Consider the following 16,254-nt stretch of genomic DNA (forward strand, 5'->3'; position numbering starts at 1 on the left):
GAGGGAGGTGGTGGGTCAAAGGTGGGGGTGCACAGGGGGGATGAGGGGGTGGGACTTGTGTGGGCGGGGCTTGTGTGGGCGGGGCTTGTGTGGGTGGGGCTTGTGTGGGTGGGGCTTGTGTGGGTGGGGCTTCGGTGGGTGGGGCTTGTGTGGGTGGGGCTTGTGTGGGTGGGGCTTCGGTGGGAGGGGCGTGTGTGGGCGGGGCTTGTGTGGGAGGGGTTTATGTGGGAGGGGCGTGTGTGGGCGGGGCTTGTGGGAGGGCGTTTATGTGGGCAGGGTTTATGTGGATGAGGTTTGTGTGGATAAATGGATGGGTGGAGAGATGGGTGGATGGGTGGAGCTTGTGTGGATGGGTGGATAATTTTTTAATTAAATAAACATGTTGTGTGTGGGGAACTAATTAACTAATCACTAATTATGTGAATATGATGAATATGGGTGGAGCTTGTGAGGGGTTTGTGTGTGTGGAGTTTTTGTGTGGAGCTTGTGGGGGGTTTGTGTGGGGTTTGTGTGTGGTTTATGTGGGTGGGTTTTGTGTGGGCGGAGTCAAAAAGGGGTGGAGTCAAAAAATTTCAATTTATCTTTGTCTTTTGTAATTCCTGTGAATAAAATGAACCTAAAATCTCTTCCCCTTCCAAATCATATATCTTATAAGTCCAAGGAACCGTATCTATTACATCAACAATTTTAAAAAGCTCGTTCGTCCATCTTTTAATATAACCCTTTTCAAAATGAGATTTCCACCTATATATTCTTACGATATCACCAACTTTGAATTTAGATTTTCTGACATTAATCTCTTTTTCATATTTTAATTTTGTAAATGTTTCTGATGGTTTCATATTTGTTGACGTGTGAATCGTGTCATTATACTTATCCACAATATCCTGAATAAAAGATGACCATTGTTGTGAACCGAGTTGTGTGAATTTTTTATATAGTCTCTCTTTTAAGGTACGATTAAAACGTTCAACAACAACTGCCTTCCCTTCATTAAAGGTACTGTATAATGTAATACTGTTATTTTTTAGAAAATTCATAAATGGCTTGTTATAAAACTCTCTACCCTCATCAGTCCACAATTTTTTAGGTTTTCTCTTACTTTTATTAAATATCTGTTGAAACGCTAACATAAGAGTATAACCTGTTTTGTTTTTTAAAGGTGTAACCCATACGTATCTACTCCTCAAATCAATAACGGTTAAAGCATACTGAGTTTCGAAATCACAAGACATCTGTAGAAGATTGCTGGGAAAGATTATACATTATCCACTTTTTGTTTCAAAACAGAATATGGTGTCTGAGTTTCGAAATCACAAATTATCATTATTGAGTTCCCCCTTATCATTGAGTACCCCTTATCATTATTGAGTTCAATCAAATCAGCAGACCAGATATAATCAACTTCCTTGGAATAAACTTTCCTTCTCTGAAACTTTGTGAATATTGGTTTATGTAATTCATCAGCTAATTGCTCTTCAGTCTTAATGACATCATTAGAGCCTATAAGTTTTTTGAATTTCCAAGTCCAAGTTTCAATTTAGCACTGATCATCTTCTTCACAATGAACCGATCAACTTTTTCTCTCAAGGTTGGATTTTGTATCAGAGACAAATTATACAACATTTCTCTATCGGCTTCATACTTTTCTTCCAACGTTGTGGTATTCCCATAATCAATATCATGTCTCATGCACACTTCATCAACTCTATTGATAGGCTTACTCCAGGATTTAGGATTGTCTGCCTCATCTAATCGTTTATCCAAGTTTGTGCCTGGACCACAGAAAGAATACCCTCGAAGATGTAATTCCCCTGGTATTGCAGTAGTTGTAAATTTACTTCCGAATAAAAACTTTTTTATATCTCCTCCTCGTTTGTGTTTGGAGATTAATTTTTTTTTTTTGAACCACACACCAAACATATACCTTTTTGTATAACCCTGTTATTTTTACTTTTAATATATGAAATATTTTTAGTATTAGTTTTCTTTTTACATTTGAGACAATAACTCATTTATTTATGTGAAAAATTCCTGCAGAGTGCAAAAACCTTTTTAGTTTCCAACATGCACATTTGAATCTTAATTTTTAAAACATAAAGAATCCTTAGAAATGCCTTCACTCTCTCCTCCATTTATTTAAGAAAAAAAAATAAAAATGAAAAACTTGAATTGAAATCAATACCTTGCCGATGAAAATAGTCTTATCGAAAGTATTGCAATTAGAGATGTCAATTCTTTGTTTTCCTCCTCGGTGGGTTGAGTTATTTTCTGTAATACCCCCAATCTTTTTTTCATCTCACTGGTTTCCATATTTTCATATTTATTTCGTCTCGCTCTTTTCTCTCTCTTCTCCCTTTCATCCCTCTCTCTCTTCTCTCTTTCCTCCCTCTCTCTCTTCTCTCTTTCCTCCTTCTCTCTCTTCTCCTTTTCCTCCTCTTCCCTCTCTTCTTCAACTCCTTCCTCATCCCTTATTATCCTTGAATCGCTTACACCCCATAGAAAATCATACATATATTCATCAGGATTTCTTATTATTCCTGCATCCAAAATAATTTTTACAACAGGAAACCAATAAAATTTCTTCTGATTTTCGAAAAGAGCCTTGTGTTTTCTTAACTTTATAATTTTTTCATTATTTAACATTCTCATTAAATCTAAAGTTGTCGGTTTCTAAACATCAGCATAATGCCAATCTTTTATTGAAAATACCTCATTCTCATGTTGTAGAACATATTTATTAAAATACCAAATACCCTTTTCTTGAAGGTATGCTTGGACACAAAAAATGATAATTTTCTTGAAGCCTTCTTGCTGTCATTTATGTATTAGAAATATATGTTAGAATAATATTATGGCACGAAACACCTCTCCATCTTCCCATAGTTAAATCATTTTGTATTTCCTTACTTATTATATATAATCCTGTTTTTTCTGTTTTCATGAGATAAACAAGGGCAAAACCATTATTATATTTACCCTTATTAAATTATTTTATTTGTTGTTTACTAATCGTGACCCCACAAAACTCATTCTCGATACCAAGTGGATAATATTCTTCCTTACGAGACTGATTTAATTGTTCCAGGTCTTCGAGTTTAATTTTAAATGACCAATTATACCCTAAATCATTCATATCATACCCCCATTGTTCTATTCTCATACAAACGATACGCCCTTCTTCATAAAAAAATTATTTTAATTCGAACTGTGAATTCTGTATGACCTGGAGATAATATCAACACTTCTGTATCTTTGGAATACACGGCCGTTTTATTTAAGGATATATATATATATATATATATATATATATATATATATATATATATATATATATATATATATATATATATATATATATATATATATATATTGTGATAAATCGCTTAATCTCACCAAGTCATTCGCGTCAGTCGGGCTTGGATAATTTTTTAATTTATAAGCATTTTTCATGTTAATATTTTTGGTTATATGATATTTATGTCGTTCAGCCTGTGCCTTTGTGTAATAATTTGATAAATCAATATCCAGTTATTGAGATACACTAAAGATAGAACCATCTTTACAAACATGTCATTTATATTAGATTAAAAATAATATCATAATTTTTTTTTATTTTTGTTGAGTTGAAATAACACATATAGACATAATTGACCACAACACTTGGAATTTAATTCTTGGACTTGAAATGTTTGATAAACACCATTCTGTAAGAATTTTATGACTTCAACAGGTGGTGGAAGACCAAAACTATCAAAATAATATTTGTCTTGACTATTAAAAACACAAACCCAATGAGAACCGTTCCCATTATTATCTTCTAAGTTCATAATAATATTCTTTGTATGTTTCGGCACATTTGTTAATTCATCTCTCATACAAATAACCACATTATGAATTTTTAATTTCTTACAATATTTGACAAGTTGTAAATTTGATGTTGTATTCTTTCCAAATTCTTTCAACCACTCATCAATGCTCATTTATTTATTAGAAAGATATAATCCATTACCTCTTTTCGTTAATTTTACACCTGCTTGTGCTATAGAAGAAAGCATATCTCCAACTAACAATCTCGCTTTATCAGGCAGACCTTCAAGTTTTTCAGCAAAATTTACAATTACACCACTTCCACTAATTTGTTTCTCCAACTCTTTGTTATGTCTTTCCAATTCTTTTTGAGCCTGAAGTTGAGCCTTCCTTTCGTTGGCAGTTTTCACCGCTGTTGAAATACCACCCGTCAATGCTCCAACCGCACTTAAACCAGCAAATAAAGGAATTAGAAATGGGAGAAATCCTCCAGTCGTCTCTCTTATTAAATATTTTTTTCAACATTGGTTTTGTCATTTTAATTTTAAGTGAACCAGTGTCATTCAAGATTTTAACCTGTTCTCTTGTGAGCAAAACATCAATTCTTACTGCTCCTTTTCTCTGAATTGTATTAACATTAATCATACAAGGCTTTTGATTTTGAACACAAGATGATAGTTTATGAAGATTGATTTGATTAACATATAACCAAGTTGGTATTTTGCCACTCATTTATTTAACAAAAAATTATGTGAGACTAATCATCACACCATTATCTGTATTAATCTGCAATTCTGTTTCTTCCAAAAGCAAACAATATGTATCAACTTCTTCACTCTCTCCTCTTTCAATGTATAGGGAAGTATCCACTCGATTAGACTTTATAGTTTCCTTTTGAGCGCTCAGGTCAAACGCATAGATTGTATACAAACTGTTAAATGCTGTCATATCCAAAATAGGTTCTTTATTTCCATTACTTTCACACACCTTTTGGTAAGACTTGTATGCTTCAGCAAAATCATTTTTTTCCCAATTAATTTCCAATCTATCTCGTGGATAAAATGTTCCATCTAGAGAAACGCGAAGTTGTTTCACCTTAGCATTATCACTCAATGCATTATTCTTATCAGTCGCAGTATCACCATCTGGCTTTTTAAAAATGATCCACAGATATCGTGGCTTTCCTTCCAGAACACCCAAATTCCACGTGTAAGTAGTTTGGTTGAGTTTAACGTGTTGACATCTTCTTTTGAGATATGATGCACTGAGTGGTTTCTTTGAATTAAGTCTTCGATTCAACATCTCTTCTGTTTTAAGATTAGGAGTATATTCACTGATATACCAACTCATCTCCTCAATTACAAATTTATTCTGATCACCAAAAGCACTACCAACACTAAAAAGCAATCGATTTTCATTATCATTCCTTTGTAGTTGAAATCTAATTTTAAGACCATACAGAACTTTATCATGATCACAAAATCCAAATATACCTTTAAGAGGAACTGCCACAGTAAAACTATTTTCTGCTTTTGTATCATCATTATACATTCCTTTCCTTTGGGTATATTCAGGGTCTGTGTTTGTTCACGTTGACATATCAGGAATAAAACCTTCGACAGACCCCTTTCCCATTCTATCACTGAATGTATAGAGTGTAAATTTCATCATTTCAGATACAGCAGAGACATAATCAACCGCTTCAACTTCTTGTGTTCCAACATACAAACGCACACTATCAAACATTTTCCAGAAGAAATCATTTACGAGTGCAGCGTTTGTGTTATTCCCAGCTTTAGTGAATTTAAATTTACACAACAAGAAACTTTTGGATAGATTCAAATAGGTTTGTTGATTATTTATTTCAAAACTTTTTGTACCATTCATATTCCAGTCTGTTCCAGTTATTGCATTTACCTTGAAGTAATCTTCTTTTTTAGGGAGTTTGAGGTAATAATAGTATCATCCAAATCATAGATACTATCAATTGCTTCCATACTTGTATTTATTTAGGAAATAAGATGTTAAAACTTTTGAAACCCTGATCCAAGTATTTGAATTATTTTCTGTCGTTCTTGGGGGGACAACTGAGTTTTACCTTTCTTAATTTCTTTTATTGCTCGTAATTTATGAGATTCCTTCTGGGCATCTTTTATGCTCTTTACAGCACCTGCTACATTTCCCACCGCAGAAGCAGTTGAACCAATTAGATCTTTATGTTTTAGAATAGTTGAACCAATACCCATGAGAGTATCAATTATCCCATCTCCTCTAAATTGATGTCCAACACCCCTTTGTCTCTTAGGTTTATAGTATCCTCTACCAAGATACATACCTTCACCCTTGTAGTATGAGGAAAGGAACATCCCATCCCCTGTAATTATTTTATATTTTCCCAACTCGTGTTTCCTCACAATAACCATCGTATTTATTTATTGGAAAACTTCACGTAGGTGAATTCTGATGGATATAACTTCTCCATTAAAAGAAATCATACGATTATCTTGGTCGGTTATCCTACAATTTACTCTGTGTATGGTTTTTCCTGACACAGGGAGAGAAACCAAATTTTTGGGTTCCATATTGAATTTATAACCAATTGGGGTTGAGTATGCGCTGAATGAAAATATTGCATTTGTTTTTTTTTCCATCATTATAAGCACCATCAATCAAATCACAGTGAATTAACACCGAATTTATTCCTGAGGATATTTGAATGACATTATCACTGTAAAACGTCCCATTAGTTTCAATCTTTTTTGAGGAGAAACCCAATAACTCTCTAAATGAATTATCAATTGTGAAATCAACCTTGTAGTTATTTGTAACTTTAATCGTTGATTTTGAAGTATGTTTTTGAATGTCTATAACAATATTTTTTGGTTCATCACCCTGTTCTTTCATAAGACGAGCAATTTTGGAAGATATTTGAGAAATCTCATATGCTCCGGGTGAGACTGTTATCGTATTGTATCCACTTCCGGGATTATAACTAAACTTGTCATTTTTCTCGGTTATATTAAATAAGGTATTATAAGTTTCCATGGACAATAAAGATGCCTCATATTCTTTTGTTGGGTCAAGTTGTAGTGGGTATGGGAATGAAGAGTGTGGTCACTTGTTGTGAAATTAAAACTCAGGATTGTGCTTCTCATCTTATTTAATATGAGATAAAATGTCTTTATATTGAGATTTATTAATTATTTTCATGTTCATCAACTGGTCTAAAATGGCTGATGCTTCATTAAAACAATTGTTATTTCCAGCCTTCTTACTACCTAACAACAATAACAGTCTATTAACTAATTGCGATGGGTCATTTGGAAGAAAACTAACACCTGAACCAAGGATACTTAAAGCCTGAATAATGTGTTTCTCCTTCTCATTCTTCCTACTTTTACCAGAAAGAATAACCCCATAATTTAGATTGTTCAGCAGATCAATAAATACTCTATTATCATTATTTTCCATATCCAATGGTTTATCAATATACTTTGATTCATCCCTCACAGTTGAACGTTGTCTTCCATCTTTTGTGAGAAGAAACAGTAATCTCGGAGTTAGTTTAACAGGGGGTTGAGCAGAACCTAAGAACCTTAATTCATCATTAAATATCAATACCTTTTCTTGAAGAACATGAAATATTGCTGGTTGTTCTGTTGGAATGAGTCCTGCTTTGGTTTGTGAATCCGCTGAATATTCATTGTTTTGAAGAGCATTCACAATATAATCAGGGGGTTGATTAATCTCTTCCAGTTGTTGAAATAAACCTTCATCATCATATCCCTTTAATTCTTCCTAAATGCTCTAATTCTTCCTCCATCATTTGATCAAAATCTTTTAACATTTGAAGTTTTTTAGGAGTATATTCTACTGTGGGAACTGTGGAAACATCTTTCATTTTTTCTTGGGAAGTTTTTAAAAGTGGTTTAAAAAATTTCTCTTGTTTTCTTTCAAATGCTTCTTCGCCCGTTAGTTTCTGTCTGCGTTTCTTCTTTATGTCTTCCTGCTGTTTTACAACTTTTGAAACCAACTCTTGATGTTCCTTAAATCTTCTTGCTCTTTCTTTTGCATCCATTTATTTATTGTAAAATATCATTTAATGAATTGTAAAGATCAACAGGGAAATTTTCCTTTTCTTCATCATTCAAGTAGATGTGTTCAAATAAATCCTTTCTTTAAATATTTCATCAAATTCTTTATTAACATTAATTCGAGTTGTAATTTCTTCTTCACTAATACTTGCATCTCTGCTTTTCATACATTTGCGTTGAGTTTCTTCATCAACATCAAAACCGAATGATAAAATCTTCACTCCGCTCAGATGTTTAATAATTTGTCTCGTTCCTTCTGGATTAGTTTCTAATATCCCAAGACCACCAGATTTTAGTTTCTTAACTCACTCTTACAATGTGAATATTTTGTTGCACCAAGAGAAACCTCCTTAAATATTTGACCTTCATTCCTCAATCGCATATGTTCCTCCACTGAAATATAGTGATAATCTTCACCTTTTACTTCTCCAGGTCTTATTGCTCTAGTTGTTGTTGATACAATGCGTATCACGGGGTGTTTTTTAAGTAAATTTACAATATTCTCATTTGTACTACACAAGAACCTTGATTTATGAAAGTTTTTTCCAGAAGCAGATTTACCCACAAGATTTACAATAATAGTTGTCATTTATATATGTAATTGTTTATAAAACAAAAAATATATCCCTTAATATCTCATCTTGTTTCACAACAATATATTTATATTTTTCAGTTGTTTGCTTCATGTTATCCTCAAATTTCTTTTTACTACATAATGTAGAACAATTATCTCTCCAAAAATTATTGATATCTATTGAATTTAACTTGAATAAAATAAAAGTATTAGCATTGTTTCTGATGAAACGACGAGGAAGTTGAAAGTACGATTGACTAAGATAAATACAATTACAAGAAGAATGTCTCCCTCTTGTGTAGTAGCTGTCCATTACCGTTTGGTTTCTCTCATTAACACAATCATCAAAGATAACGAGGTTCTTTTTTGATTTATCCAAATCTTGGGGAGACGGTATATCATCCGTATTATCACTAAGAATACAAGTTATAGGATTTGATTTCTTTTTACATCTCTGTGTATCACAAAATAGTTGAATTATATCTTCAATGTGATAATCATTTAGGTTTTTTTGACGTTTAAATAAACCGATTATATCTTCTTTTTGAAGACCAGCATTAAAACCTTGTGAGAGTAGTTGATACTCTGGTTGAAAACTCGACTTTGTGAAAGTTATTAAATTATCATAATCTAAAAAGTTGGGAGTGAGTAGCATCTTTAAAAGTAAGCAGGTTTTTCCACATCCACTTGAACCAACTATGAGACACCTTAATGAATTTGGGAGATTTTTATGGTTGTTAAATTTTATCTTATTTTCCCAAATGGGTAAAAAAATCATTCATTTATATATTTGGAAAATAGGTTATTTAATTTATTATTGGCTTTTTTAGAAACTCTATATTTTATCCTAAGTTCAGGTTTAATTTCAAGATAATCCATTATTTTATTTATACAATATCTTGTGTTGATATTTCCCTGAAAATTACATCCATGAATAATAGATAACAACAATCCTTTGAATATATCTCTTATACGTTCAGTTTCTTCCCTTGTAAGGAAAGGTGTGTTATCACCCTCATACTTTACATTCATTTCTCTAATCAATCTTGTAAAGTAATTCATTTTTGGTGTAAATCTAAAAGAATTATTTTCCTTTTTATATTTTTTATTATCATTAATTAGAAGATAATCACAGAATATACATTGTTTATAGGCTTTTGACTCTGTGTTTAATCCCCGTCTTTCACACGCAGGACAATTCTCAAATTTGTCATATGGAGAATCAGGAAAGTCTAGCATATTTATAAAGTAAAACTTTACTTAAACTGAAATTCATCTATACTTTCAGTTGTATATTGACTCATATTTAATAATATTACCATCGATATCGATATACTTTTTTCATTATCAGATTCAACAACAACATTTTTTATATTAAAGGTAATTTTAAAATGATCGTTAACTACTATTGAACGAAATGTCATTTCACCTGATATATTAACATCCTTTATTTCATCAGGATTTACATCTTTAGGGTTGTTGAAAAAAATACAAATTTCTCCTTGCATATTACAGATGGTCTTATCTTTTCTTTCTAAAGCTTCATCCATAAGGTTTTTGTTTTTTGATACTTTTTCTTGTTTCATTGCTTTTTCTAGTTTTGAATATATTACTAGAAGGAGAGGAGAAACTTTTGTTAGAGATACTTTAATTGATGTTCTACCAGGTATACTGAAAGCCCTTCCACTGAAGGAAATTGAAGAACTCATATTATTTACCATAATAGTTTTTATCCAATAGTTGTTATATTTATCTTTGTTCAATTTTACATCCTTGACATATTTCTCAGTATCTTTAACAAATGAAGAGATTGATTGAAACTTGTCTTTTGTGTCTTGAAACATTGTATTTATTAAGTGAAAAAGTTGGAGGATAAAATGGTTTTAAGCACAGATTCACCTGTAAAATAAACGAAATTTTCATCAAGAAAATTTTATTATATAAATATGGTGAATACAACATACTGCGATGTTTGTAATCACAAATATAAACATGATAGAAAACACCTCCGAACCAACAAACACACATTTAATCTATTTCATAAAATATCTCCTCTTGAGTTGGAAAGAAAACATTGTGATATCTGTTCAAAGGATGTTTTGAAGAGAAGTTATAATAAACATTTTCAATCACAAAAACACAAGAAAAATGAGTTTAAAGTAAAGGGAGACTATTATATTGAAAACACTGATGGGGCATTTAATGGGCATATAAAAATAAGGATTTTTCAATTTGGAGAACCCGGTCCATCATCAATAGCTGAATCAATTGAAATAGTGAAACCTGATGTTGAAAAAGTTATTTAAAAGAAATGAAAACTTTAAAGTTTTATATGGGAGTGAAAATGAATATGAAAAGACAAGATGAAGAAGATACTCCTTATATGAGAACAGATCTTCATTTTATAACATCATTTCAAGATTTTTTGAATAGTGGGGTTTATGAAGAACTATCAAGACAAGAGGAGGATGTTGATAATACAGTGGTAGGAAGTGGATTCAATATTAAAAAAATCATCTTTTTAGATATACACATTCTAAAATCAAACCCTCTTAAAGCTTCTTCTTATATTGAATTACCAAAAGAAATAAAACTAAAGAAGGCAGTTGTTAATATTAAGAACAATGATAATAAATGTTTTCTCTGGTCTGTTCTTGCTCACTTTCATCCACCAAAATGTAATTCAGAAAGAGTAAAACAATACATGAAATATGAGAATACCTTGGACATTAAAGATTTTAAATTCCCAATGCCACTAACAGATATTCCTAAATTTGAGAAAAAGAATAATCTTTCTATTAATGTATGTGGATTAACGGATACAAACAAAGTTCAAGTATAAAAAATTTCAAACAACTATAAAAAGGAAGAAACACACATTGATCTTTTATATTTTAGTGTTGGAAAGAATTCACATTACACATACATCAATAATTTATCAAGATTAATCTCTTCTCAGGTATTCAGAACAGCAAACAAAATATATCCTTGTAAGCAATGTCTTAATTCATTTCATACAAAAGAACGATTAGAACAGCATTCAAAATATTGTAGTAATCATAAATCAGCTGTAATTACAATGCCTAAACCTGGTGAAAAGATTTCTTTTGAAGATTATAATAAATCTATCATGCACCCATTTGTGATATATGCTGATTTTGAATGTATCCTTAAAAAGATAAATACTGCTTCTCCTAATCCAAAAGAATCATATACAAATAAATATCAAAAACATATTCCTTGTGGTTTCTGTTATTATATCAAATCATCTGTTGGAGAAAAGTATAACAAACTTGAACATTATCGTGAAAAAAAAGCTTCACAAGAGTTTGTAAAACGATTAGAAAAGGATTGTATAAGACTCACTAAATTAATGAAAGAAACAAATGAACCGATGAAATTAACCAAAGAAGAAAAATTAGAATTTAGAAAGAACAATATCTGTCATATTTGTGAGGGGGAAATTAAGGAGTCTAAAGTTAGGGATCATTGTCATCTTACTGGTAAATATTGAGGTCCCGCTCATTCCTGTTGTAATCTTAATTATAAATTACCTTCTTTTATTCCAGTCTTTCTTCACAACAGCGCCAACTATGATACACATCTATTTATAAATGAACTTTCAAAAACACCAGGGAATATTTCTGCCATAACAAACACAAGTCAAAAGTATATTTCATTTACAAAAATGATATTCACAAAACCTTTAACTCGTATTAGGTTTCTAGATTCTTACGAGTTTATGGGAACACCACTAGCCTACCTCGCATCAAATCTGAGCTCCACGGACTCTTTTCCAAATCTTAATTCATTCTTTCCAAAACAGGAAATTCTCACTAAAGAGGAAATTCAGATTAAAGAGAGAATTCAAAGTAAAGAGGAAATTCTAATTAATGAGGAAATTAATGAAGAAATTCTAACTGAAGATGAAATTCTAATTATAAAGAAAATTTGAACAATGAATGAAATTCTAACTAAAGAGGAAATTCAGATTGAAGATGAAATTCTGATTAAAGAAGGAATTCTCACGAGAGAGGAAATTCAAACAAGGAATGAAATTCAAAGTAAAGAGAAAATTCTTTCAAGTAAGGGAATTTATCCTTATGATTATATGGATTCATTTATGAGATTTAAAGAAACACAACTTCCTTCAAAAGAAAGTTTCTATAATAACCTTTATGAAGAAGAGATAAGTGATAAGGAATATAAACACGCCCAAGAAATATGGAAAATATTTAAGATAAAGAACTTTGGAGAATATCATGATTTATATCTAAAAACAGATGTTTTATTGTTAGCTGATGTGTTTGAAGCTTTTAGATCACTCTGTCATAATAAAAATTGTTATGGATTAGATCCTGCCCACTATTTCACAGCTCCTGGTTTAGCTTGGAGTGCAATGTTGAAAATGACAAAACAAGATATAGATTTAATCAGTGATGTTGATATGCTTTTGATGATTGAGAAGTCCAAGAGAGGTGGAATATCACAAGTATGTTCAAAAAGATATGCGAAAGCAAATAATAAATATCTTCCAAATTATGATAGTGAAAAAGATAGTAATTATTTGATGTATTTTGATGCTAATAATTTGTATGGATGGGCAATGTCTCAATCTCTGCCTTATGGTAAATTAGAGTGGGTGGAAGAAAAGGATTATGAAAAGGCTTTGATGAATATTGTTATTTCTTCTCAAGAGGAATTGAATGACGAAGAAGAAGGTTATTATTTTGAAGTTGAATTGAAGTACCCGAGTGATCTTCATAATAAGCATAAAGACCTTCCTTTTGCATGTGAGAAAGAAACCCTAAAGAAAGAATGGTTCAGTGATTGTCATAAAAGTTTTAATATTAAAGTCAAATCAACAGAAAAGTTATTAACAACATTCTATGATAAAGAGGGATATGTTTTGCATCAGAGAAGCTTAAAACAGTTTTTGAGAGAAGGATTGAGAGTAGCTAAAATTCATAGAGTTTTAAAATTTAAACAAAGTCCTTGGGTGAAAAAGTATATTCAATTCAATACAGATATGAGAGCAAATACAAAAGTAAAATTTGAAGGGTCTTTTATAAATTAATGAATAATGCTGTATTTGGAAAGACTATGGATAATGTTAGAAACAGGCAAAATATTAGATTCGCAACATCTTGGAAAGAAGCTTCGAGATTGATAAATAAACCAAGTTTTGAGAGAGAAGAGGTTTTTTCAGAGAACTTTTCTGCAATTCATATGAAAAAGGAAAGTATTGTAATGGATAAACCAATTTATATTGGAACAGCAGTTCTTGATTTATCAAAGATATTGATGTATGATTATTTGTATAATGACTTAAAGAAAGAGTATGGTGAAAATGTTTCATTGTTGTATATGGACACTGATAGTTTTATCCTAGGTATAAAAACTGATGATGTTTATGAAGATATGAAGAAAAATATTGGAGTATATGATACAAGTAATTTCAGCAAGAAGAGTGAGTTATTTTCCAAAAAGAATGAAAAGGTTATTGGTAAGTTTAAGGATGAGTTGGGTGAAAAGTAATGAGTGAGTTTATTGGATTGAGAGCAAAGGCATATGCTTATAAGTATGGTGATCAGATTTATAAGAGGTTAAAGGGAATAAAGAAATATGTAATAAAGAAATCAATAACTTTTAGAAATTATTATAATTGTTTGATGAATAAGAAAGAAGAATATAGGAAAATGAATGCAATAAGAAGTTATAAACCTAACATATATAGTGAAGAAGTAAATAAAAAGGCATTAGGAGTCTTTGATGATAAGAGATTTATTTTAGATAATGGAATAGATTGTGTTCCATATGGATATTGTATGATAGAGTGAATAGAATAGATTGTGTTTTAACGATGGTAAGATGGGTTAGGGTTTTTTAAGGGCTACCGCCGCGTTTTTTTGCAATATATAAATGATCAAACCAAGTATTAATCAAACTAAAGAGTGGAGAAAATCTCAGTCTTGGTATATAAATGGAAAACATAATGAATGTGAAAAATATCAAATAAGTCTTATTGAAAAAATAACTAAAACAAAGGTAAATAAAACAAATAAGCGAATCAATTTAAAAAGTAGTAAGTTAGAGGATGTAAAGAAAAAAATGAATATCCTTGAATGGACTGAAAACTTTGATGGTTATCAATTGAACAATGAAAAAACAATTTACTATAATCTCAAAATGATATGTGGCTCAGGAGGTGGTCAAACAAGAGCATTAAGAGAAGTTTATCATTTCGTAATGGCACAAAACGGGTATCTTAAAAAATATAAAGATTCAAATGTTTTGTTTTTCAATATTTTAGATGGGGATTATTGTGCAAAGAAAATTAAACTATTGAAGGAATTTGAGAATGAACAAATCTTTATAGGTTCAATGAGTGAGCTGTTCAACCCCCAGGTGTTCAATTCAATGAGGTTCAACCTCCAGGTTAAAAAGGGAGACAAATAAATATACCTTGGGATAAAAAGGGGGTTTATTTTTAGGGAAAAAAATAGGAATCGCTGAAAATCCCCCATTCATTTACATGGGGAAAAGTGAGCCAGAACCAATATATCCACCCTACTCCCCTCCACCCTCTGCCTCTTGTCCCCACCATCCCAAAGGCAGGTTCAGTGCTGCCAAAGGAGTGTCATAGCAAATGTGACACTCGGTGGTTTGACATTGCTTTTCCTGCGGCATTCAGGTCAAAATGTATTGTTCAGGGTTTTGGATAAACACCCTGGGAACTTTGACGTTCAAAAACTAATGACAGCAGAAGTGGCTTCGAAATTTAGGTCCATCGCAGGGATGCATACTTTTTGCATGATGCAACACTCTGCTCTGCCTGCGAAGCACCAATACAACAGTTTATTGTCAGGTCGGGAATAAAACACAGGTAAGACAGCTCAAAGCTACGTGTGTGACCTCTGCACCATCCTCTTGGATAAACATTAACTACATCTGATTGGTTCACGTTTACCACAATATTTGTTCATCTGGGCTATAAAATCTACAGCTATGGAGTTTAAACGGTGTTAAAAGTTTCAATATCACTTCAACAGCAATGAATCGCTCGTCCGAAATATAGTGACATCTTTACTTATTTTAACGGCCTCATTTACTCCCACCTTCTAGGGTTATATTCGTTAATGTCCACTAACATCCAGTGCTGGCACATGGGTTCTCCAGCTCAATGTCCTTCTGATATCCATCATACACATTGATGCATCACCCTGCATCTCAAACACCTGGGTGACTGTTTATAGCTGGGTCAAGATTCAAACCCAGGTTCAACAGCTCAATGACAAGTATGTTACCTCAAAGCTATCCTCCTCACCCAGTCCAAGATTATTATGTTTTTAGGTTTCCTTGATTGGAAGATGTAAAGTGTGGTTTGAGAGAGAGAAAACTCACGGGCATTGCAGAGCAGAAGATGTCAACATAATGCTTTGCCAGTCTGGGAAAATGCAAAATCAAGCATGAGCATACTAATGGGTTATAAAACAAACATAATATTTCCTATGAACACGTTTTGTTATAATTCAAACATGTAAGTGTTTCTGCAATCCGATAATGCTTACAAAATTTATAAAAATACTGTAACTGCGACCATCATTGCCCACAATCTTTATCACCTCCATTTATCAGAATATACCAAACTAGGGGAAAAACCTGTCAAAATGACAGGTGTACAAAATTCAGCACAACACAACTACAATACACACAAAGTTATGGATTACGTCCAATTAATAATTTTCAATAAGTCAATGGGAAACGTTAACTGGT

At 31.9% G+C, this 16,254-nt stretch overlaps 1 protein-coding gene across 2 annotated transcripts in view; it reads right to left on the reverse strand.

Moving 5' to 3' along the window:
* The window catches only part of LOC147011053 (multidrug and toxin extrusion protein 1-like), a 226,908-nt gene that overhangs the window by 150,079 nt on the left and 60,575 nt on the right, over positions 1 to 16,254 (reverse strand). For both annotated transcript variants that reach the window (XM_085858608.1, XM_085858609.1), the window contains exon 5: positions 15,883 to 15,925. In XM_085858608.1, the coding sequence (XP_085714734.1) occupies positions 15,883 to 15,925 (43 nt within the window). The remainder of the gene's footprint in view (positions 1 to 15,882; positions 15,926 to 16,254) is intronic.

This window comes from Eptatretus burgeri, chromosome 16 (genome assembly GCF_056783735.1).
Source record: "Eptatretus burgeri isolate ZD-2024b chromosome 16, Ebu_testis_v1, whole genome shotgun sequence".
Taxonomy (NCBI): domain Eukaryota; kingdom Metazoa; phylum Chordata; class Myxini; order Myxiniformes; family Myxinidae; genus Eptatretus; species Eptatretus burgeri.